The sequence below is a fragment of the Rhinatrema bivittatum genome, chromosome 11, assembly GCF_901001135.1.
Source record: "Rhinatrema bivittatum chromosome 11, aRhiBiv1.1, whole genome shotgun sequence".
In the NCBI taxonomy this organism is placed as follows: domain Eukaryota; kingdom Metazoa; phylum Chordata; class Amphibia; order Gymnophiona; family Rhinatrematidae; genus Rhinatrema; species Rhinatrema bivittatum.
In genome coordinates this window covers 78,199,038-78,224,478 of record NC_042625.1, presented here as the reverse complement: position 1 = coordinate 78,224,478, position 25,441 = coordinate 78,199,038, and the positions used below count along the sequence as shown (strand labels likewise).

At 46.1% G+C, this 25,441-nt stretch overlaps 1 protein-coding gene across 1 annotated transcript; it reads left to right on the top strand.

Moving 5' to 3' along the window:
- Positions 1–1,352: 1,352 nt before the first annotated feature.
- On the top strand, positions 1,353–22,573 carry LOC115073379 (neuroglobin-like). The gene is made up of 6 exons (XM_029571750.1): positions 1,353–1,441; positions 6,741–7,520; positions 17,463–17,570; positions 18,280–18,400; positions 19,571–19,651; positions 21,519–22,573. Exons 2-6 carry the CDS (start codon positions 7,285–7,287, stop codon positions 21,609–21,611), a joined length of 639 nt encoding a protein of 212 aa, XP_029427610.1. The 5' UTR covers positions 1,353–1,441; positions 6,741–7,284; the 3' UTR covers positions 21,612–22,573.
- The last annotated feature ends 2,868 nt before the right edge of the window (positions 22,574–25,441 follow it).

Genomic DNA, 25,441 nt, shown 5'->3' with positions numbered 1-25,441 from the left:
AGTTCTGGACGAAGGGGAGCACGTGGACTCGACTAATAGGGAAAACAGTAAATATATCTGAAGGGCAGACCGATTATGGAACGGTCTCCCAGGAGATAAAAACCAATGCTGAATTCAAGAGAGCATGGGATAAGCACAGAGGATCCCCAAGCGAGAGGAAGTGGAGGGGCCTCTGGCAATGAGCTGGGGCAAAGCAGAGATGGGGCTTATGGTCTACGTTAAAATAAAGCTTTTCTGCAGTGTGCAAGTCCCCCCTTTCTGCCTGCAGTAACAGTGCTGCACGGGGGATGTCCAGGTAAGTATCCGCACGATTTTCCATTGCACGGAGCTGCCCAGCTAGCAAGAGAACAGCTCTTCATTCACAGTAATAAACAACAGAATTCTTTATTATAATTTTTTCTTCAAGATGTTTATTCAAAGAAATCCCTGCCCAGAAAGCTGTGGTGGTAGCAGATGGATTTTGTTTTAGAACAGGTCAGCAATTCACCCCGGTCCCATCCCCTGCAGAAAAGCTGTGTTTCTTTCTACCCTCCAGGAGGAAGAACGGAAAGTGGGAAACCAAAAGCACCAAGCTGTCAGGTTTCTGATATCCTAAAACCCCTGAACACAGCAGACTGGCACTGTCCTCCTCCTCCTTCCCTGCTCTGGAAAAGGAGATCGCTCTGTTTCTGGTCCAGTGCCGAAAATGATCTGCTTTGGGACCTTCAAGTTTAAAAACTATTTTTGCATCGATCAATGATCCAGTTTGGTGCTGAATCAGGGATGTGTGATCTCAGTGGGGGGGGGGGGGGGGGGGAGGGCTGCTCAAAATGTACGTGACACAATGAGCACTGAAGTTTCTATCTTTCCTTCTCCATTTGATTCCCCCCTCCAACTTCTCCATCCATCCATTTATTTATTTATTTATTTTTAATTTTATATACCGGAATTCCTGTATACAATACAAATCAGTCCGGTTTACAAGAAACGAAAAGATTGCCCTGGTCTGGGAGGTCAGACCGGGGTTTTTTTACAAAGAACATTGAACAATAATATAATATAAAATACATTGAACAATAACATATAATACAATCCTTGAACATTGAACAATAACAATAAATACTTAAATATTTCCATAATTAAATTAAAATTAAGCCAATTAGCATGTTAAACTTAAATTAAACGTAAAATTAAATTGAACTTTAATTTTGGATAATATTGTATATTATTAACTGTAATACAAAATATTCCTAAGTTCAGTCAGGATAAGGCGCTTAGTTAAATTCCGTTCCATTGTCCCTTCTACCTCCCAGGGCCAGCGCTTCCATTAGGCAAACTAGGCGGTCATCTAAAACAGTAAAGGTTTGGGGGCAGGAAAATCCTGTTGACACGAGGCCCAGAGGGATGAGGGAGACCTGGTCTAGAACCACTGTCATCAGATGGAGAGAGCGCTGTGTCAGAGGTAAGTTGGAGGAGAGGGGTGCATGACCAAAGGTTTGCCTGGGGCACCAAACACTGCTACCTCCTCACCATTACCCCACTTTTTAAATTGCCAACTTCATAAAAATAACAACCAGCCACCCCCCACCCCCCCAGACCTCATTTCTCCTTCCTTCGTAAATCTCCCTTCCCCATGGAATCTTTCATCTACAGCTCCCCGTGGCCTCTTCTCCACCATCTCTCCCCTTTCCACTCATGGACCTTGTCCTCTCTAAATCCTCACCCCATGGACTATCTCTTCTCTAACCCCACCCCCATGAACCTTTTCTCCTTCACAGTCTCCCCCTCCCCTATATACCTTTTCTTCTCCACAACCCCCTTTCCTTCCCCTATGAACATTTTGTTCTGAAGCAGAAACCGGTCATAGGCCAACCATGATGGCGATGGCAGCAACAGGTTGTGGAAGTGCATAGGCCAGGGACTGAGCCAGAGGTCATTCCACTCCTAAGCCCTGCCCTCTCTCTCCCCCTCTTGGCTTCAGTATGGGAGGTGGGTCCTGGAGGCAGAGTGCACCAGCTCACTCCCAGGCTCTGCGGTCTCTCCACCCCCTCAAGGCTTCTTCCTTGGGAGGTGGATCCTGGGAGTGGAGCATAAGATAGCTCTTGTCCAGGTCTATGTGCTTTCATGACCCGCTGCTATCACCAGCAGTCATGCCTAAGACCGACCCCTTGCTTCATAAGTGAAGGTGTGTGGGAGAGAGGAGTGCATCAATTTGGCAGTGGCAGTGCAGAGAGGGGAATCCTGGAGGGCAGGAGGATGGTTTCTTGATGGGGAAGATGGTGGTCTGTAGATTACTGGCTACTGGTCTCCCTTAATCAAAACTGGCCGGGCCATCCAAATGCCAGGCAGTCAGCAACCCTAATCCTTCTCTATCACTATAGTATCCCTGCTTTAACTTATCTTTCCTTTTACGGGTTTCTTCTTTTCTTGCTGCTCTCTATCTTGGTCTCCTGAGTCATTCTTCTCTTTTTAAACTTTTCTCATCTTTCATTTCTACAGCTTCTTTTTGCTCTCTTCAGTTTCTTCTCTTCCCTCTTTTCACCCCATTTTCTAACTTTCAGTCCCTTCCCCTTCCCCTCCCCTTATTGCTCATCCCCTCCCTCCCTGCTTTTCCCTCCCTCCTCTGTTTTCTCTTTTCCTCCCTTCCCACACTCTCCACTCCTTGAGGGCACAAATGGGACTGCAAGCTGGCAGAGTTTCCCTAAATCTGCTTTCTTTGGAATCACAGAAAGCAGGACTTTTTTTTTTCAATGCGCCCTTGAGTATGGCCTATCTTGCACATGTTTACTCGCTAAAATTAACGCCTGCCCTGAGCAGGCATTAATTTTGGAGAAGCCCATAAAGATTTTCTGCTTTTCTGTATTTCCTCACCCTTAATATCATGGTGATATTGGTACTAGGTTGCCTGTGTACCAATCTCAATCTCAGTCGATGTTTCGGCCCAAAATGCCTTCATCACGCAAATGATTGATGTCTTTGGCATTTTTATTGCCAAGTCCCCCTGTATCTGATATCCCATTAAATGCTTCTGATAGGCTTATTTTCTAATATGTTTTGTTGTATCACTCGCTCTCTATTTTTTGGGTCAAAGTTAAATATGACATTTTTCTGCAATTTTTAATACAAAATTATGGTTTATTTGCTGATTTTAACAGATCGAAAATAATTTAAAAAGTAAATATTGCATTTGCAAATGTTTGGACACCCTTCCAATTGATTCATTACTCCTTTAAAAAAAAAAAAAAAGTTAATAAGGGCTGAAAAGTTGATTGAGGCATAGGTCTTCAATTAGTCAGATGAAGACAATTCCATTTGAACAAATACTCTGACCCTTCCAACCTCTCAGGCTGTGATTGTTATTCTATTTACTTTTAACAACCATAGTCTCCTCAAAGCAGCTGTCTGAGCATTTGCAATTTAAGATAATTTGCTCTTACAAAGCAGGGGAAAGCTATAAAAAAAACATTTTCAAAATGTTTCCAGCAAGCAATTTCAACTATCAGAAACATTGTTAAGAAATGGAAATTAAAGGCTTTAAAGGCTTTTATATACCGACTTTCTTGATACAAATCAAATCAAATCATGAATGTCATGTTGTCATGACATTGTTGAAATCAAGACAAGATCTGGGAGACCAAGAAAACTCTCTGATAAAACTGGCTGATGTAACTGAGTGTGAGAGTTTGACTATGGAGAGGTTGATGCAGCATGGTAGGCGAAGCCACTAGGCACATGCCAACAGCTGGTGAATACTCTCAGACTTTGTTCCAGTCAGGGTTTCTCTGCAGGTTGAGCTTTTGGGTTCCAGGGGCTCACAGGCTTAGGTAAGTATCACATCAAGAGCAGTCAGGCAAGGTCTGGTGGCAGGTCGAGGTCAGGGCAGGCAGAGATCAAGAAGTATAGTCAGAATCCAAGGCCAAGGTCAGAACCGGAAGGCAGATGGAGACAGACAAGACAGTGACCGACAGACAGGGACAGAACCGGGACAAGGCAGAACACAGGGAATGAGACACAGCAAGAGGCAAGGTAGGGGCAGGAGCAGGTCTGGAGCAAGGCACAGCAAGGAAGGGAAGGCTGGAGCAGAGTAGAACATGGCAGGAGACATGGCAAGGCTGGAGACAAGTAACAGGAGACATGGTAGGAACTGGAACAAGAACAGGAACAAGGCAAGCAGGAACTTGGAGCAACATGCACTGCATGGCAAGACAGGAGGCCCATTGCTGAGGCACCAGCCAGGGATATGGTGGGAGTTTAAATATCCTGTCATGCTGACGTCATCCAGAGGTTCTGCAGCTTTGGTTCCTGTCACGGGGGCTAGCCCAATGTTATGGATGAAAACTAGTCAGATTTGCAAAACTGATCACTGTAAATGATTTGCTGGAAGTTTAGCTGACACCGGAGTAGTTGCTTGCACATTGCATTGCTTACACAACAATGATCTGCATGGGACAGCTGTCAGAAGGAAACCTTTTCTATGATCCCATCACAAAAGTAATCACCTAAAGTATGCAAAACTAAACCCCGAGAAGTCGAAACTTTTTGGAACAAATTGCTTTGGACTGATGAAACAAAAATTGAACTGATCAGCCACGACCGCACAAGATACATTTAGTTAAAAAAAAAAGGGTGAAGAGCACCTCGCTAACCTTTAAGGATGGGGGTGGATCTATGATTCCAAGTTCTCTTCCCTGTTGATTGTAACTTTGACTCATTCCTACTTACTGTTTATCTTTCGTTTACTTGAATAGTTACCCCAGTTTTTTATTCTTGTTAATTGTAAACCGATCCGATATGGTTATTTACTATGAAGGTCAGTATATAAAACTGTTAAATAAATAAATGATGTTGCTTGGCAGCCAATGGCACAAGAAATATTGTGCAGGTGGAAGGAAGAATGGATTCAGCTAAATATCCTGGAAGCTGATGTCCTACAATCAGTGCAGAAACTGAAGCAGAAAAGAGGTTGGATATTTCAGCAAGGCATATCTCAAAAGCAGCCATGAAGAGAGACCTCACTTTTCAGCTTTTATTTAATTTTTCATGGGAATTTCAATGTTATAATAAAAATAATCAGTGGAAAAATGACTATTATAACACATGGCAAAAAATCAGAGGGAAAGTCATTATTTCACTAATGTCTTTTGCTTTAACATTGAAATTCCAGCAAAAATATAATTAAAACTGAAAATGAATGTCCTTAACCAGGAAGCCCTTACAGGAAAGAAAGATGAAAGTTCTGGAATGACCTTCGCAGACCCCAGACTTGAATTTGATTGAAAATCTGTGCATAGATCTCAGACATGCAGTTAGGGTTGCCAACTTTTAACCGTCAAATTTTCGAACATTTGGAGATGCTGTTTAATATCTTCAGTAGGGCCGGTTTTTGGGTTGGGTGAACTGGGCAGTTGCCCAGGGGTGCCATCAGCTGAGAGATACCCTAACCTCCATGGGGACAGAGGAGGAGAGGCCTAGCGTGGTCACAGCGGATACCATCCAACGGCGGTCAAAGAGAGGAATTGCCTGACCATGGTGGATCCCATCCCGCTGCAGCCGAAGACACACCCAGCCTGGCTGTAGCGTATTCCACCCTGCCGCGGTTGAAGACAGGCTCAACCTGGCCGTGACCGAAAACTGAAATCACGTAGCTGCGGCAGATCCCATCCCAATGCAAATGAAGAGAAGACTGGGGGGGGGGGGGCGCCATCAGTTGAGGGAGATGTTTTTCACCAATGGTGCCATTCACCTTAAATCTGGCTCCAATCTTTACTGATGGGGTTTACGCACATGTGACTTTTATTACCGCTCTTCGCCATTACAAAACAACGGACACCTATAATTAGATAGCAGATAAGGACCAATCTAGTTTACTCAACTACCTTCTGCTACAGTGTCTTAGACCCCAGTTGATCTCTGGCTTTTCCCTCACTTCTTTGCAATTAATGAGCCCGTGCTTTCTTTAATTGTTATTGTTTTTGCCTCTTATCACCTCCACTGGGAGGTTATTCCATGCATTCACCATCCTTTCTGTGAAAAAATATTTTACTATGCTATTCCTGAGTCTACCCCTTCAGAGCCTCATTTCATGACCACTAGTTCTCAAATTTCTTTATTCTGAAAAAGCTTTGCTTTTACCAGCCCAGGGGCCAAATTACTGTTTTGTAACGTGCTTTAGGCCTCTGATTAAATCATGGACTGAAGTCTATGTAAGTGACACACAATAAATATCTCCAACACCTTGAATATACAGGAGCTACCAAAGCACATGCTACAGTTATTGATTTTTGTTTCCAGTTGTTATTGTATTTTTCATGGAAATTTATCAGTACATGCAAGACCTAAGAATAAGTGGAAAACATTTCCAAAAGCATGACTAGAAGAACCCTTAGCTGTCTACAGGAAACATTTGGAAGCTGTTTTTTTCTGCCACAGGCGATGTTACAAAATACAAACTGAAAGGCTGTCCAAACGTTTGCATGTTAAAATCAGCTAACAGTAATCTTGCATTAAAAATTACAGAAAAATGTCATGTTTAACTTTGTACAGAATATTGTCGAGATTGTGTCAGCTTCTGTTCACTTAAAGATTCATTGAAACATATAGTTTGACTAGGGATACCTAAACTTGTGCACACAATTGCACACATGTACACACACACACACATACACACACACAAAGCTACTGTCAGGACTGAGTCAAAGGAAAGCACATTTTTCACCATACACTAAAAGGACATCCAAGAATGTTTGTTGTTGTTGTTATAGAGGAAAGAAATGGTCCTTAGGACCTTGGAGATTGAGCACAGATCTTCCACCTGCTTCTGATACAATCTGAGACAGAGGAAAAGCGAGAGTCCCAACGAGACAGACAGAGACAGGCATATATATCTAAATATATTCAGAGAGCGGTAAGATAGATCTCTCCTTTCTCTTCTAGCTTGTTCACCTGAGTACGCTTTCAAAGCACTGTTGTGCGCCTACAGCTTTCCAGATCTGTGGATTCCTGCTCTAATGATTTCTGTCAAGAGCTTGGATCCTGACATTTAGATCTCCATCATTCTGCCCTTAGAACCGCTCCTGTTTGCACTTCCAGGTCTTGTTGAACTTTTTTTTAAGATAGAAAGGAATCTACTTTGGAACTGTTTCTTGCATGCTTCGGTATTTGTGTTTTAAAATGCCAAGGTTTCATCGCTGGCTTTGAAACCCTTTCCTGGAGCTTGCTAATTTGGCTGTTTAGCTGTTGTATGGTTGGGGAGATCTTGCACTCGGTGCAGATCCACTGCCTGACAAAAGCGCTGCCGGGCAAAGGATGGGCTGTGCCCTGTCAGATCTGGGAACGGGAGCTGGGCAAGCGGCTCCTGATGGAGAAAGGAGTGAGGCAGAAAACATATCCAGACGGAAACCGGAGGAAGAGTGCAGCTCGCATCCCCAAGCCACAGCAACTGAGTCCCTGCCACTCTCCAAAGCTCAGAAGCAGCTGATTCAAGAGTCCTGGAGAACCCTACACCAACACATTGCCAGGGTGGGCATCATCATGTTTATAAGGTAAGAACGTGCCCCATTGACAGAACTGTATTACTACTGCTTATCATTTCTATAGCACCTCCAGATGTATGCAGTGCTGTACAGATACACATTAGAGACAGTCCCTGCTCCATGGAGCTTACAATCTAATCAAGACATACAGACAAAATGAATAGGAGGTTTTCAGAAATGTATTTATTACAGTAAACATGGCTATAACTGACAAGGCTGTGATCAAGGAGAACCAGGATTTAAAATGTAAAAGCAATCTCAGAAAGGTAGGTGTTCAGGTGGGACTTGAATATGGCCAGAGTGGGGACATCTGTCTGTCTATGTTTTTATCTGTGTTTATATGGGAAGGGGGAGGCAGGCCAGTCCTTATGAGGAAGCCTGAGATGAACCTCTTGACTGCCTACCCCATATCTGGTCTGAAGAGTTTTCTATTTCCTGATGACAACAGTGCGGTTTAAACTTTGCAGGGTAGGGGAAAAGCTCCAGGCTGTTCCCGTGATCCCCAAGCAGAGCACAGTGGAAGGAAAAGATATACCAAGGGCATGACTCCATTTTGGGGCAGAGGGGGGAATAATAATATTTTGGAATTTTAGCCCATCTTTCCAAACAATGCTCAAAGCAGCTTACAGCATTATTAGTGTTCAAGTACAATTCTCTATCCTGAAGAGCTTACAATCTAAATGGGAACCTGAGGCAAGACTTGCGCGAGGTCACAAGGAGTCTCAGCGGGGGATGTGGGGTTTGAACCCCGAGTTTTCCTGCTTATCAGCCCATTGTTCTAACCACCAGCCAGCTCCGTCCTGTGCTTCCTACGGCTGACCCTGCCACCGAGGTGCGTATGGAAGCAGCTGCCGCCCCTCTTGGAAGTGTGCAGCTGTGATTCTGTCTTTGGATAGAAGATGAGTCTTTAGGTTCTGCAGTCACAGAACGCCGGAGGTCAGACTTCTGGAGCAACAAGAAAATAGAAAGGTGAGATGCTATTTGCCCACAGCCATGGATGTGTGTATTTGAGAGGCAGAACAGAGGTCTGGAATCACTCTAACAATGTATAGTTATCCATATATGCATTTCTTACTGAAACACTGTGTGCCTGTGTGTTCAATAGCTTCAGATGGATTTTTTTTTCATTAAAATTCACTCTCTGACATCATGATAGTGGTGGGAAGTGCCCTATGACATCATCGACCCTAGCGAAAGCCACAGTGCTGTTGGACATGCTTCATCCAGCACATGCTGAACCTTGGACCATGACCTCATCACCTGTGAGCAGATGAGCGGGGCCTTTTTATTTTTCTTTCCAGTCCATCACTGTAAGTGAGCAGAACTGTATGCGTTCTGCATCCCTCTCTCTCTCTCTCCTTCTCCGTCTGTCCCAGTGCCTGAGATGCCAGCCCCTGCCAGCTCAGCCTGGTGCTACCGACTCCCGGACCCTGTTTGAGATCACAGCACAGACGGCGTTAGCAGCTGAGCCTGTGAGAGCCCCAAACACGCTCTCTCCCAGCATGGTGGCAGGGGCTCACTTGCTGCCAGCTTTTCATGCTACATTTCTAGCAAACAGGGGAAAGTGAAGAGAAGCCCATTCCAACTAAGCTGAAAGCTCACAGGAGCAGGGGGGGAAATGGGGGTCAAAAAACAAAAAAGAGACTTCCTACATAGTATCACGTCAAATATTGGAGACATTACAATAAAAAGCTTAACTATAATGAAAAAGGAGTTTCCCGAAATTAACTATCAGCTAAGGAGTGGATGGATGAGCAGGGCTGAAAGTGCCTGAGATCATTGGCTCCAATTTAAGTCACTTTAAGTCACAACAGTTTGCAGCTGAAAATCTGTCTGACTCTAATGGTCAACATGTGGCTGCCTAGATTTCGGCCAGCAGTCAGCGCTGATCATTAGTGCCGGCTGGCCAAATCATAAACCTGCCCCTATTTTGACCTGCTAAATTTAACTGCCTGGTGAATTTGGAGGGTGCAGGCAATAAATATTTTAAAATAAATCAGTAAGATACAGACTTTTAAATACCGGAAGGGTATTAATGACGCACAAGAATCAAAACCTTTTCCAGGGAAAGAAAGCTCCAAAGGGGTAGACTCAGGAACAACATTAGGAAATGTTTCTTCACGGAAAGGGTGGTGGATGCCTGGAATGTCCTCCTAGAAGACGCAGTGAAGACGCGAACAGCAATGTGAGGGACAAACCCAGAGAATCCCTAATGGCTAAAGGATGGGACTGAAGAAAACGGGGTAACCTGTACAGAGTGAACACCTTGCTGGGCAGACCGGGTGGAGCACCTGGGGTTTTCTGCCGACATTTACGATGTTATTATGGGTGGGAAGCAGAAGGGTGATGGCTTTTCTGATATGCAAAGGGCTTCCAGTGCTAGTACATAAGGGAAATATTATAATGGAGAGGGAGGGGCAGTTTTAGTGACATTCTGGACTCTATTTCTGGATGGGTCAGAGAAACCAGACAACAGAAGCTTGAAGAGTAGATGGTTTATTCCTGACATGACAGGTGGCTTGAAGCTACAAGAGACATGGAGGTTGTTTCATAACACCTTTTTTAGGACTCAATTTCTGCGCGATATCCCATACCTTAGTCCCAAGGTTGAGGAAAGTGCAAATTCTGTCTCCTGTCAAGACCCTATCCTCCCAGCAGCAGGGCTCTTAACTTGCGGACAACACCAGTCACAAGCAGTAGGTGGCGCCATAACACTGGCCTGGAAGGATTTCAATGAGGGCGCAGGGAAAGGGAGGTTTAGATGGATACTCTCACAAAACATTTGCATTTAAAAAGGCCAGAGAATAGAGAAGGATTCTTACCCAGGCAGGAAGTAAAACAAAAAAAAATATATATATATAAGGGCGCTGTTAGGTGCCACGGGTTGGACGCGCGTTTTCCGCCCCTTACTGAATAAGGGGTAAGGGAAAACGCGCGTCCAAGGGCAGGTTACTGTATCGGCCTGACAGTGATGGGTATTGGGTAATCAAGGGTCTGCTCAAGATTTTATCTCTAAATACAAGGTGGAAAAGGAATCACCAGTCCAGGACACTGTTAGGGTATAAAGAGGGAAGCCACAGACATACTTCATGGGCTCTGGGCTGACCGATGACTTTTGATTACAAGAGTAAGGTCCATAAAAGCTAAGAGCGCAAGGAGATAGCAAGGTCCTTATTATCAACTGTGGGTATTGAATGTTAGCAGGAAATTTGAGTTGCATCTCCTATGAAGCTGTATGTGACTGCTTAACTTTTAAATGGAAATGAACATTTCATTAAACATGTTTATTATTATTATTATTATTATTATTAATAAAAAAAAAAATCCTGGTGAGGTTCTGCTCAGAACTATTCAGGTCTGGATGTCCTTGCGCTCACTCAGGGTGAACTCTAATAAACGCTCAGAAACTGGGCTCTAATCCGATTTAATGAGCGTTAATGCTTCTGGAAGTGGATAGGACTCTAACAAGGGCTTCTGGCATGGTTTGTAAATCCACATGATGCTCTGGGCAGACTCTTCTCTCTTGGATCAGGAGACACTATCAGCAGATCTACAGAGATTAATAAGGATATGTCTTATGTCCTGGATCAATTACTGCAATTTCCTCTTGGCAGGTTTTCCACATAATGAAATTAGAAGAAGACAATTGACTTAAAATGGAGCAGCTGTACGCAGTGTCATTGCTTCTTCCCAGCTTCCTATTCAGCACAGGTGGAGTGACTTTTTAAGAGGGTTGTACCTGATGCTCAGTGTTACAGTCAAGTCCATGCAGTGACAGAGAAGGACCTGCCCTACCACCTGTTCACGCCTGTCTGCCCCTGCATGACTCCGATGACTTCTTGCTGCTTAGCTGTGGCCATAGGTGAAACCAAGGAACTGCTGGCCAGGCACCAGAGCTTCCTAGCTACTCCATGTGAAGCTGCTTCTATTTTGTTTTAAATCAATTGCCTTCTTCATATTTCATTGTGTGGGAGATCTGCTAAGGGAAAATTGCATCCAATTCTGAAAGCTGTATCTCCAAAAGGATTCAGACAGAATGGAAGGATTGGAAAGAGAGGCTACTAGCAGGGCTGTCCAGGGGAGGCAGAGAAACAGGGCGACTGTTGGCAGCATGCACCTGGGAGGCCCTGCGCTTCGGCAAATTCAGACAGACCAGCCAGTGTGCTTCCTACGCTAAAGTACTCCCTCGCTGTGTTGTGGGCCCATGGTAGCCCACAGCAGCCTCTTTCCTTCTTGGCCCCTCAACTTACGAGGTGCAATCCCCTCCGACCTCCCTTCCACAGGCAGGAGGAGAGCAGCGCTTCTTATCTGCATCTGCCTCCTCCTTTTACTCTGAAGGCTGAACATGCAGGCAGCCCCCCCCCCCCCCCCCCCTCCGTTGTCTACCTGGACCCACTGGCATTGCATATTCAGTCCAGAATAAAACGGGTAGAGAAGGTGGTGAGTGCAGGTAAGAAGCGCTGCTCTCCTCCTGCAGGGGGAGGGGGGGAAAGGAGGGGGGATAAACAGGTACAAGTGGGAGGGGCCCTGGACCTCCTTTCTCCTAGGGTCAGCCTTGGCTACAGGGTCTGTAGCAAAAGTATGATGAGACGAGACTGAAGGACTTAAATAAATATATCCTAGGAGAGATGAGAGACAGCTCGGGATATGATAGAGATATTCAACTCCTCAAAGGTATGAATAAAGCATGAGAAACAAACCTTTTTCCGAGGAAAGGAAATGCTAGAACCAGAGGCTCAAAGGAGGCAGCCTCAGAAGCAACATGAGAAAATATTTCTCCACAGAAAGAGTGACTGATGCGTGGAATGGCCTCCCGAGGGAGATGGTGCAGGCCAAACGAGCAACAGAATTCAGGAAAGCCTGGGGGGTAAGCAGGGAGAGGAGGTCAGAGGTCAATTGAGACCTACGGCACTGCCACAGGAATGAAACTGGGTAGACTGGATGGGCCTTATCTGCCGTCACCCTCTGTGCTTCTCACACCTCACTGGGTATGGCGAGAGGAGGCAGTTTAGCAAACTCAAATACATTTTCAGCCTGTGTTCTCTTAGCAGTTGGCAAAACTATCTAAAGCAGCTCTAGTGTGCAACCTGGTCCCCCTTCCCAGGCTCACATACGTTTCCGGGTTAAAAGAGACAGGCTGAGTCAATCCTGATTTTACTTTCCTTTAGGATCACCAGCTCACCCAGCTCAACCCTGGCAGGCTGATCCACTTCTGGTTTTTCCCCCATTGCGTCTATGGATTTCCAGTTTCCGCCTTTTTCTAGAGAAACTGGACTACTCGAGTCCACAAATGCAACAGAGCAAAACCAGAACGGGATCCAGTGGCGTACCAGGGGGGAAGTGGGCAAGGCCCCTCCCCCCCCCCCCCCCCGACCAGGTGCTGGGCTATGGGATTGCCAGCTAACCGGCCCGGCTGAGTCAGGGGTCAGCAACCCATAGCTCCCGAGTCTCATGCTACTCTTTATGTACAATTCGATGTGGATCCACTGCTGGCACTAAAAAGAAAAAAAAGGGGGTGGCACCGACTGAAGACGCCACCTCCTTGTCTTTGTCCTGTGTGCTGGCAGCGCTAAAAAAAAAAAAAAAGGTAGCCCCAGCATCATCGTTCTTTGTAAAAGCAGGGACATTAATCATGGGCTGCGGGGTTGGTGCTTCCATTAGGAAAACTAGGTGGTCACCTGGAGCATCAAAATATTGGGGGAGGCAAAATCCCACCAGCACGAGGCTCAGAGATGGAGCGTCAATACTGCCAAAGAAGGAAGCGCTGTGCTGGAGCTGCCACCGATAGGTCAGTTGGGGGTGGAGTTGCACAACTGAAGGTTAACCTAGGGTGCCAAATACTCTTGCACCGGTCCTAATGGGCCAGTGATGCCGAACCTGTCTTTTTTTTTTTCCCCTTCAGCACTGCCCATTTGCAGCAAAATCAAGGAGGCAGTCCATATTGGCTTTTTTTTTTTTTCTGTGGCTCCAGAGAAGGTACTGACCTACCTTGAGGTATGAGGCCTGGCAGGGTTGGCCTGTATCAGGGGCTATTCCACTCTCATTAGATGCATGGAGATGTGTCCCACTCAACCAAACAAGATGAGTGGGACAGGTTCGGATTGGGTGCACAAGGTCAGCTGATGGGAGTTTACTTTTGTCTGTGTTTCATATTACAGACACCCTCGGCCCGCTGCCCACTTCTGACACCATAGATTTCATTAGGGCTGATTTTATCCCACTTCCATGGATGGAGAGAGAGCTCTTACTTTTCTCTGAGAAATTCAGAGCTACATCTTCATGCATGCACGGAGGGCAAACCCAGGACTGGATCAACCCGTTTGGGTTGACCTGGGAGAGATGGCAATGCTAAGTTTCTCTCAGCCTCTCTCCAGCATCCACGCATTTTGGGGTAGATTTTATAACATGCATGTGCAGCCTACATGTGCGCGTGCGCACATGTGCGCCCAATTTTATAACATGCGCGCGCAGGCGTGCACGTTATAAAATCCGACCTCGGCGCGAGCAAGGGGGTGCACAATTGTGCGTGCCAAGCTGCACTGCCTTCCTCTGTTCCCTCCCCCCTAACCTAACCTTCCCACCCCTTCTCCTAACCACCCCCCCAAAAAATAATCTTACCTTTTGCACCTGTCTCTGGGCAGGTACAAGATGCGCGCGTTGGCCAATTGTCGGCACATGATGTCGGCAATTGGCCGCTGTGCCAAGAGCCGCTGACCCTGCCCCAGACTGCCCACGCCTCGCCCCCTCCCCTTTTTTCAAGCCCCGGGACTTGCACACGTCCTGGGGCTTTACACGCCCCGCCGGGCCTTTTTAAAATAGGCCAGGCGCACTCAGGACTGGTTACGCGCGTAACCTTTTGAAAATCTGGCCCTTTTCTTCTTTTATTTGATGTGGGTCAATCTTCAAAGGGTTTTCCTGGCTAATTTTGGAAGCTAGCCAGGTAAACCTCTGACTTTGAAGATTTTCCCTACCTGACCTGCTACATTTTTTTGTCCAAATTCATAGGGTGCCCTGATTGAGCCAATCAGAATAGTGGCGGCGGTGGAGCTGTTCCCAGTGTGGATTTTCATTATAGCCAGTAAACACAAATGTTCTGTGCTAACTGGATACATTTTTCCAGACAATTCTAGCTGGCCAAATATCTGGTCTAAATCTATCTAGGCAAAGTTTGTCTGACTAGATTTAGGTACAATTTCAGCTGATAAACCTTAACTGGTAGGAGTGGCCTAGTGCTTAGAAAATAGACTATGAGCCAGTGAAAGTAGAGTTCAAATCCCACTTCCCCTCTGTGGACGAGTCGCTTTATCTCCCATCCCCTCGGGGATATAATGTACCTGAATACTAATGATGCTATAAGGTACCTCGAGCAATGATTGGAAAGGTGGGCTAAAAATCCAAATTATTAATTTGGCTAAAGATACGTAAAATTAGCTGGGTACTTTTGCCACTCAATAGCTTATGAAAATTTGACTCCTAAGTCCTTTAATGAGGAAGAATGGTAGGTCCTGGCAAGAAGGAACCACAGATTCCCAGTTTTGGGCGCCCCCTGCTGAATTTTGCTCCTGTTTTGAGGGAGGGGAGGGGGCAAGGGCGTCTCTGCTGCATGCTTTTATTGGCTTGTCCTGAACTGATCATGTTTTAGAAGCTTGACTCAGCTTATACTCAGTTAAAGAACAAAAAAAAACAGCAACAAAAGGCAGAATAAAGACATAGGAACATAGAAGTGACGGCAGAAAAGGACCTAATGGTCCACCCGGTCTGCCCAGCAAGCTCCCATAGTTGGCAGTTTCCCATCAGTTACTCAGACCGCCAAGGTCAGAGCTCTTGTTGGTTACTGTTTGAGTCCAATTTCCTTTCACTCCCTGCCGCTGAAGCAGAGAGCAATGTTGGAGTTGCAGCAGACGTGTAGTATCAGGCATTTTGGCTAAGGGCAGTAACTGCCACCTCAAGCAAGTTACCCCCATGCTTATTTCTTTTCCCAGACTGTACAGTTCAATGTCCTTGTTGGTTGCTGTCTGAATCTAATTCCCCTTTCTCCCCTGCTGTTGAAGCAGCGAGCAATGATGGAGTTGCATCAACAGAATGAAGGCTTATTGGTTAAGGGTAGTATCCACCACGCACCAGCAAGTTACCCCCATGCCTCTTACTCCATTCCCCTTCCCCTTAGGGATCCACAGTGTTTATCCCATGCCGTTGTCCGGATACGAGCAAACAAGCACAAAATGCCTCTTTCTGCGGGCGAGAGGGCAAGTTACAAAGGGAAAAGGATGTGTTGGATCCAAAATCCATTTGGAGACTGGTAATTTAGGCTGCTTGAATAACAATGCCCTTCTTTTATTATACCATTTCAATGCCTGTTTTGGGGGAGAGAGGGAATACAATGCAGACAGCACTGAGGAGAATAAGCTGGCTTTGTTTTACATGAGCTCTGACTGCAAGGAGTTGGTGGAGGAGGTGTTAGGAACATGAAACCCTATTTTTAACGTGCACATATGTGTCTTTAAAAGAAAGTGTTGAATACATTGAAATGATGAAGCCCGGGCATCCTTCCATGCACTTTGAAAGCAAAGTGAGATAGCGCCGCTCCTGGATGAGTTCCAGCTCCTGAATTCCTCACAGGCACGGCCTCATTTGCATTCAGTTTTGTTCTCTATGGTGCCATCTCCAGTGGCGCCTTGTTCATCATTTAGACAGCACCATCAGTGTACACAGCACTGTACATGACAGATCACAAGGGCTTACAGTCTGCGTCTCAGCAAAGGGAGGTTAAGCGACGGGCTCAGTCACATGGTGAGCACAGAGATCCATTTCAAAAGGGTGTAGGTCCCTAAATTTGTGAATTAGGCAACTTAATTGGCCCCTATGGAAATTAACTAGGGCTGTGCATTGAAATTTAGGTTGCTATTTTCACTAGGTTCCTAAATTTAGGTGTCAAAATACAGTGGTTTGGCAATGGGTGGAGTTAACGCAGGAAACACACTGTAGCACTGATTTTCAGCACGAGGTACCTAACATGGGGGCCTAAATCTAGGAAACAAATTGCAAGTCTAAATGTAAATACATTTTCAGCCAAACATGTACGAGTCTAAATCTGACTGAACATCAACCTAAATTTAAGCACCCAACTAATTTTTTAATTGACCCCCTAAATGAGCTCTAACTGTGCTCCCAGCAGTGCTCCCCAAACATGAACCAAATATATTTCTTACAAGGTACAGTAACCCATAGTACGTTCCTTTTCTATAGAAAAACTGAAGCTAGAGAGAGGGAGCTGGGAGGAAACGCTTCCTTACTGAGAGGGTGGACAATGCTTGAATCACCACCCAGCAAAGGTTGGTAGTTACCGAAACCATCCCAGAATTAAAGCATGCTTGTGAGAGATGCAGAGGGAAGGTGAGGGGGAGACGCGGGAGGTACGGAAACCCATAGGCTCATCTGGATGCATCAGCAGAGGTCCACAATGGCGAGATTATAAAACCAGCTTGCAGAGAGCAGTGGGACAGGCGTATCGGGCTCCCAGAGAGAGGCGGCAGGGTCAGCCAGCACGGTCGGACGGTGGCAGTCTTGGCTATGTTCCTGGACACAACTGGAGGAGGCGGCAAGTCACTAGCATGGGCAGAATGGCTTCGCGACACTCCCCCAGCTAACAGCACAAAAATTAAAGGCACGACCTCTTGCAGGCGGCTGAGCTTCTACCCCTGGCAGCTGGGAGATCCTCTTAGTGTGAGGGACCCTGGTAAGAGAAGAGTTATAACCAGATCAGTAAAGGCAAGGGGAACTGGGAAGACTGGGCCAAATGATCTTTATCTGCCGTCATCCTCTGGGGTTACTATGATGTTCTGCATGTTTTTCCCTTAGACACAAAATGGGAGAAACTCTTTGGTGCATCTGGCCTGTGCGTCTCTGTCTCGATACCTTGATTAAAGTGCAGTGTGTTCCTCTTTCCCACAGATTGTTTGAGACCCATCCGGAGTGCAAAGATGCCTTCTTTCTCTTTCGGGATATCGATGATTTCCAGCAGCTGAAGATGAGCAAACAGCTTCAGGCCCACGGTCTCAGGTCGGGGGTCAAGCCGTCTCCTCTTCTGCCCTCTTCAGAACATCCTAATTCTATTCACAGGGAAAGCAATGAGTTTCTCTGCTGTCAAACGCCATCGTGTACTGGGGTGAAATCAGGCGCCTGATGGGGGTTTGCCCCTTCTTCACCCATATGCTCTCATCTGACGGAAGCTAGTTATTCCGGGCTGCCACAGCTCAGATGGACCAAGCCCTTTCTCAGAGGCTCTGGCCTTCTGCGAGGGCACCGGTGCACAAGAGGGGATCAGGGTGATAATGGGTGCAGACTGGGGATTTTTTTTTTTTTTAATTTTATCTAAGAGAGGGTAAATAACCTGGGCCCGAACATTCTCCCACTGGAAATCAACAGCAGTGACCCCTGCTGAAAGTCAGTGACGGGAGCCTCCCCCTTCAACAGCTATGCCCGCAGTTGCCACCCCTCCCCCATTCTTTAGCTGGATAATGCAGGAACCCCTGGGTCCGACTCAGAAATCAGTGGCCATGTGAGTTTTAAACCCCGCTGGGCCTCTCTGAATTGAAGCTTCTGATTTCTCAGCAGCTGGGCCGCCATCGTAAGCTGGCATTTTGCCACCTGGCTTGGTTCTCAGGTGGACTGGGGAGGTTTCATAGCCACAGACCCCAAGATAATTACCGCCCCCCCCCCTCCTGCGCAGGTTACTTATGGACCTTTCCTTTCTGATGCTAACTCCCAGGGTGATGTCCTTCATGGAGAAGAGCGTGGCCCGCCTGATGCAGGAAGACAAGCTGGAACAACTGGCCACGGAGCTGGGCCGAAGCCATCACGAGTACAGCGCCCCTCCCAAGTATTATCAAGTAAGAAGGCGGCCAGCCCCTGGGAAATCTCTGGCCATGGATGCAAACATCGCCGGCTGAAACAATCCCCCTCCCCCCCCCCCCCCCAAAGCATTAGCAAGCTGCTATTCATCATCCTTAACTGACAGGGCGTCCGCCAAAAGTCCCAAAACGTATCCACGTTGGAACGTTAGCCCCATGCTTTTGGAAAGCAGTGATTTTTTTTTTTAATCTATGCATGCACCTGAATTTGATTAATACCTTTCGGAGCAAACCATCAAGGCGAGGAACAAATAAATCACACTACATATACACTAAAAACAACACATCACACATATACATCATCAAACATAACAAGAGGCCATCACAAAGCCTAAAATTGCCACCAAACCCCAGCCTTCTTTCATATACTTACCCCGGCCGCACTCACTTCTTTTTTGGGCAGCTGGAGGATATGCAGAGGGAAACAGTTTCCTCCTGCTCCTTGGGGCTTCTAAATCAGTCAGAACCAAGGCTGGGGATCTGCTGTCATGAAACTTAATTTGCAACTACCCAGGGGGGTTTTATTAACCCTCCCAAGTCAACCTACAACAGTCATTGCAGTGACAGTCCTCAGTGGGGGCCAGAACCCTAAACCTGGCGCCCTAATTCCGCCCATAAGGTGTCCCCGTTGCACTATGGTTGGGACTCCCTTGGGGGGCCGTGAACACTGCTTCTGCAGCATCTCAGTTCTGGCTGGTTTGGGGGGGGGGGGGGTGCAAGATCTGTATAAGAAATCAAACCTAGGTCCCCCCTCCACACTGCCACCGAGGCACCAGGCTGCTCGCCAACAATCTCTGATTTGTATACACCAGTGCTGGCTGGATTCCTCATGTATCCATTTCTCCGCTTTACTACATCCTTATTCTGAATGCTCCTTTCTTTCTTGCCTTAATACATTTGAGTCTGCATACTTTTTGGCACTAAAAGGTGCACACCTTTTATTCAATAAACCTCTACCAGGGCCAGATTCAAGTGCTAGATTTACTCTGGCCCCTTATCACTCAGGCAGCACTCAGGGGAAAAAGTAAAGACTGGATAAATCCAAGTGCTGTGATTTGCACCCTGCCTTCAGTTTTCCAGTTATGAGGAAATAACCAGGGAGGGGGCCTGATCAGAGCAGATGAGCTGAATTCCTGTTCTTGTCTTCAGTATGTAGGTGTCCAGTTCATCAGTACTGTGAAACCCTTTCTGAAAGAGAGGTGGACTCTAGAAGTGGAGGCGGCCTGGGAGGTAGGTCTGAGCTGGCTCCCTATCACACCTGTGTCAGCACTCTCCGGGGCAGCGGAGACAAAGCAAGAGGCGCAGCTGATTGGCTAAAGACAGCTGAGAGGCCCTTAGACCTAATAAAAGGCAGCCTGCAAGGCTGATACGTTATTATCTAAATAAGAGTGTATCAGAACATGCCCCCCGAGACACACAGCCCGACTCAGGCAGAAGATTGCTTGTCATCCAATTCGGTTTTCTAAGGCCCCATGTTTGGATGATCAGCTGCGTGGATCCAGAGGATGGTAACAAAATTTCCCAGGGCTTCAGACAATCATATTCCCCAGATAAAACATGTATTTTGTATTCCTTGGAAGGCAGTGGGAGTATATCACAGGTTTAGCTCCTTTCTGTCAGCACCTCTCCAAATGTACACAACTAGTAGCTTCTTTAACCATGTGTGTCTGTGCATAAATGCACGTGTATAGGTCCATGCACATTAGTGTGTTTGTGCGTGTGAATTTCGGCATGCATGAGTCTATACACATCTCAGTGTGTGCATACTTGCATCTGTAAATGCATGTGTCACTGTGTCTATATAAACATGTAAATAGTGCCGGATTTACCTTTCACCCACCTCTAGGTGGGAGGGTGACAAGATCAGCTCTAGGGCAAATGGAGCCATGGGAAAAAACTGACTCCCTGCCAGCTCTTCAGGATAACAGGTGATGCCAGCAGCACCCAGGGTGCTCCCTCAGCTCATGGCGCCCTAAGTAACCACCCAACGCGCCTTTACCCAGGAGGCTGGAGTTCCTCTCCAAAGTTCAGAGCACGTTTGGAGGGGTAGGAGTCCCTCAAAACTAGGGATGGGAAGAAATAAAAATGTTCTTTTGTTTTGGGGGGGGGGGGGGAGTGGGTTTTGAAATTAATTTAGTTTTGTGTAATGTTTATTTTGTTTATTTCGTTTTTAAAAAAAACGAAATGAACATTAAAAAAAAAAAAAAGAAACAGGGCTTCCCGTGCCCCTCACCCATCCTTCCCAGCTAGAATAATGCCAGGACCAGGATCCTCCCCGGTCCCCACTTACCTGGTCGGGGGGGGGGGGGGGGATCTGCAGTCGAGGCCCAGGCCTTGGTGGTCTTCTTTGCAATGATGCTGTCTGCTGGAGATACGCTGGAGTTAATTAACTCCGGCACATCCTCCCAAGCAGAGGGCACCATTTTGATGGACAACAGCTAACTGAATTGCCATACTTCAACTTGGCGCCCTTTGTTGGTCCCCAGTGGACTGCTTCATTACAAAGAAGAAGAAAGAAGACAGCAAAGAAGATCTCCGAGGCCTGGGGCCGAGAACCAGGCATCAGGACCCGGCCTCCAGCTTGGGCCCTGGCATCTGGCCTGCATCCAGGCCCAGGCCCAGGAGTTGGAACCAGGCCTCTGGATTGGGCCTGGGTCCAGGCTGAGGTGCCGGTCACAGTTGGACATAGACTGGGGTCCCTGCTTTGGGTCTCAGCCTATTCCCTGGGCAAGGGCCCAGTTTCATGCCTAGGCTTAGGCCCACCAGCAAATTTATTTATTTTCTTTTATCAGCTTTCAAAACGAAACAAGATTTCAACAAAAATTCATCGGAATTTAACTTGTTCCATTTTGAAAGCAGCCTGAAACAAAATGCCCAGCCCTCCTCGGAAGTAAGGGAAGCAGAGTATGGAGCCAGGTCAGAAAAAGAGGAAGTACCAGAAATTGGCACGAAGTGGCTAATGACGCCAAACACTGACAGCGCAACGCCCTTTGATATACACCTGGTCTGCCTAATGAGAAATGTAGCCTTGCGTGCGAGAGCTACCTCCCGCGCTTTCATGCCTATTCTCTCGTTCTCTCTTTCCTTTTGCTTTCAGAGTCTTTTTGCCTACATCACAGCCATGATGAAGAAAGGATATCGCGAAGCAGAAAGAGGGACCGGCTTTGGCTCCATCCAGGACAGCATTTAGAGGAGACTCTAGCCTGGCTTTCTCTGCTTCACTCTTATTGTGGGGTCCACTTTCGCCAAACTCTGAGGAGAGAGTCCTGTGCCCTCTGACACTGTTGCCCCCAAGATGGGTGGAAGGAGGTTGTCTACCTGAGCCATGTGGCAGCCACATCCTTACAGCCAGCAGCTGGGGTCATTGGCCTTCATAAGGCTCTCCAAGCTCTGCAGAGGCAGACCCCCGGTATCTGCAGCAGGCATTCCTTTTCTTTCTTACAATTGTCTCAGTTTTGCTTTGTTTGAAAGATGTAACACTGGCCAAGTTTCTCTTTGTATTCCGGTAATAATGGTTTACAGTAAATGCTGTTGATCTCTTTCCTACCCGATGCTTCAAAGTAAGGTTTTTACAGATCTTGTAGCACAGAAAAGAAACACTGTAACATCATTATGATATTGAAGTGGGAGAGACAGTGATGATGCAAGGTTTCAGTCCAGCTGTTTGTGTTGTTCTTGTTCTGTAATCAATGCTGGACTAGGAGTTTTTTGCTGAAAAAAATTACTGTATACAGCAAACTCCTCTGTCTCTCTTACATTATCTGATGCGGCTGCAGCTCATGCAGGGTGAAGCTTCAAAGCTGCAGGTGCCTGTGCCTCCCACCGTGAGCAGTCTTCTCCGGCTGGACACTCTACAGCAGCTGCTGCAAGACAGCTTTGGGATGTGGATCACCTTTAAAAGGCCAAATGCCCTCCACCTTTCCTCTTCCCTGGTAATCAGGTCAGCAACTGTAATGGCAGGGCAGCAGCACTGGGGCGTGGCAAGCAAGTACTCCTGCTCTCTGTGGTTGCTGCTCCTTCCCCTCCTATACTTCCCAATTACAAAGGAAGGGGGCACCACAGGCAGCCAAGTGGACAGGAAGCCTATGCTTGCTGTATTCCCGCCCTGCTGACCTCCCCCTACTCTGTCCATAGATCTGTGCTCCAAGAAACTGAAAGGAATGTGAAGGAGGGGGGGGGGGGGAAGAGGTGGAGGGGAACCTGGGGGATGGCTGATAGGAATCTGAGGAAGAAGTGGGAGATGAACCTGGGAAAATAACAACATAAGATGTGCCAAGCTGGGTCAGATCAAAGGTTTCAGACTCTGAAAGTGACCAATCTGGATCTCTAGGAGCTACCTGGCAGCAGATCCTTTCCTTATTGCTCACTCCCAGGGGTAAGCAGTGGCTTTGCAAAGTCTACCTGGCTAATAATGGTTTATTGACTTTTCCTCCGGGAACTTGTCCAAACCTCTTTTAAACTCAGCTATGCTCAATGCCTTGTCCACATCGTCTGGCAACAAATTCCACAGCTTAATGCTTTCTCCAATTTCTTTTAAATCTGCTGCCTATTAGTTTCACAGAGTGTGTCCCCCTACTCCTTGTACTATTTGAAAGGTAAATAAACATTCCCTATTTACCTGTTTCACCCTACTCACAATTGTTTAGGAGAAGATGGCGAAGAATCTAAATAAAGAGAGAGAGAGAGAAGAATCTAAGGGGGAATAAAGAGGACCCTGGTGGGGGAGATGGAAACAGAGGGCAACCCGTGGACACGTGAGGAACCAGAAAAGAAATTTTGCAGGGACAGGAGGAAATGGAAAGAGGGGTGATGAGGATACATTTAAGTGGGATGTGAGATGGAGAGGTACCTGGCAGGAAAGAGGGGGAGACAAAAAACAATCTGGGAGAGACAAATATGGGAGAAGGGGGTAGATGGAGAGAAACCAGTGGTGTGGAGATGGTGAAAAACCTAGAAGGAACAAAAAGGAGGGGGAGAAAAAGCAGAAGGGAAGATAGGGGGTTGGGAGGAAGGAGTGGAAGGATGATGACATCATCCCATCTGCATCCCCTTTTTAAAATCCTAAATCTACCCATATATGTCATGTATGACATTTGTTTCTGTGTATGGCCAGCTTGAAAAAAAAAATAGGACAATTTTGCATCCTGTTCTTGCTTATGGGACATAGGAAAATGTCTTTAAAAATAGGCTTTCCCCTGTATAAAGCAGGATACCTGGCCACCTGAGGCTGAAGCTGCTCACATAGGGCTTGATTTTGAGCCAATCCCAGACTACCTAAAATCTTAGGCTCATATTCAGCCACACAAAACTTGCAACTGAACATGAGTAGTGAATCTAAATCTAGGTGAGAAAAGTAGGCTACGTACTTAAGATTGCCATTTGGCTCCCGAGATTTGGCAGCTAAATTTAGCTGCCTAGCACTAAAAATTAGCACAAATTCCCTTCCCTGCCTTTGGGAACACCTCCATGACCACTCATTTTTCAGCAGCTAAATTAAGAGGGGGAAATTTCCCTCCCTGTGGGATCTAGTCACCTTACTCCCTAGTTAGGCAACCAGATGCAGATGAAAACTTATTTTTTGCCCTTAGACTTAGAATGGGAGAAAAACCTTAGTGAATCCGGCCCACAATCTATAATCTGTAGCACCCCATTCTGCCAGCCACCTGAATGATGCAGCCTGTTCGATAAGGCGTCTCAGCTTTGAACTGTCACAACCTGCCTCCATGTCTTCATGAGTCCACTCCTTATAACTCCCAGCTCAATTAAGGTTCTCAACCCATAGGAATTTGGGTGGCCTGAAAAGTTTGGATTAAGGAAGGCAAGCAACCACAGGACTTTTTAAGCCAGCAATATAATTCAGAAAAAATCTTAAAACCTGGCTATTTGAGCAAGCATACATAGACAGCATTGGCTAAATTAAATTATCTCCACCTTCACTGTACAACATCAGATTTTATTTATATGGATTGTTTTAGACTACCTCTTTTTACCTAGTATTAGTTTTTTGCTATTTAGTCTAGTTTTAGAATCATCATTTTTATCTTTTTAGTAGGTATTTATAAGGTTTTTTTTATTAATTATTGAAGGCTTATATTTAATTAATTCTTAATGTTTTAGTTTTGAGTATTATTTTATAACTCATTGATTCTTATGTATTCCTATGTATTTTATTTAATTTAGAAGATTAATCTCATTTATTATTTTACAGTTCACCAATTTCTGTGTTTTATTTTAATTTGTTTGTAAACCGTTGTGACGGCTTGTTCCAAACATCAGTATATAATAAATAAATAAATAAAATTGCTAGTATTTTGCTACCAGCCTCCAAAACAACACAGCATCCTTCCCTCCCACCAGACATTTTTTTTTAGGGATCAAGGGCCCAAATCTAGGCAGCAGCAACAAGCTGTAACAGGTACAGAGCGGCATCCACTTTGTTCTGCTCCAAAACCTCACAGTTGCCCCCTCCATTCATTCCTCCAGACAGGAAACTGGACCTAGGAGCAGAGCAGGCATCTCAAAGCTCATTGCAGTAGCCTCCAAAGTCCAGCTCAGGATCAGCCATTGTTCCACAAGAAAAGGTCTGGGTGGAGTGAGTTTTGAGGTGGGGGGAGAGGGAAAATAAAGTGGAGCCTAGGCTAGCTGGCTGTTTTTCTTCAAGTTGGCAATCATAATCTCAGTGCATTCTACAGGAAAATAAAGACCAGGCTGCAATGAGATGTCACAAATAAAAAAACAAGCCATTGTTGAGCTGGCAACCCATAAGACACAGGTAGGCTACACTAGTCTCAGAGTATCACAAACAGGTCTGGTTTTCAGGTTATCCACAATAAATAAGCATGATGTATATTTGCATGCATTAGTTCCATTGCATGCAAATGTTTATCATGCATATTCACTGTGGATATCCTGAAAAACAGACCTGTTTGTGGTACTCCAAGACCAGACTTGCCCACCCCTGCTATAAGCTATGGAGTAGAACTAACATTACCCGGATTTGCGTAGCAGGTGCCTCCTGGG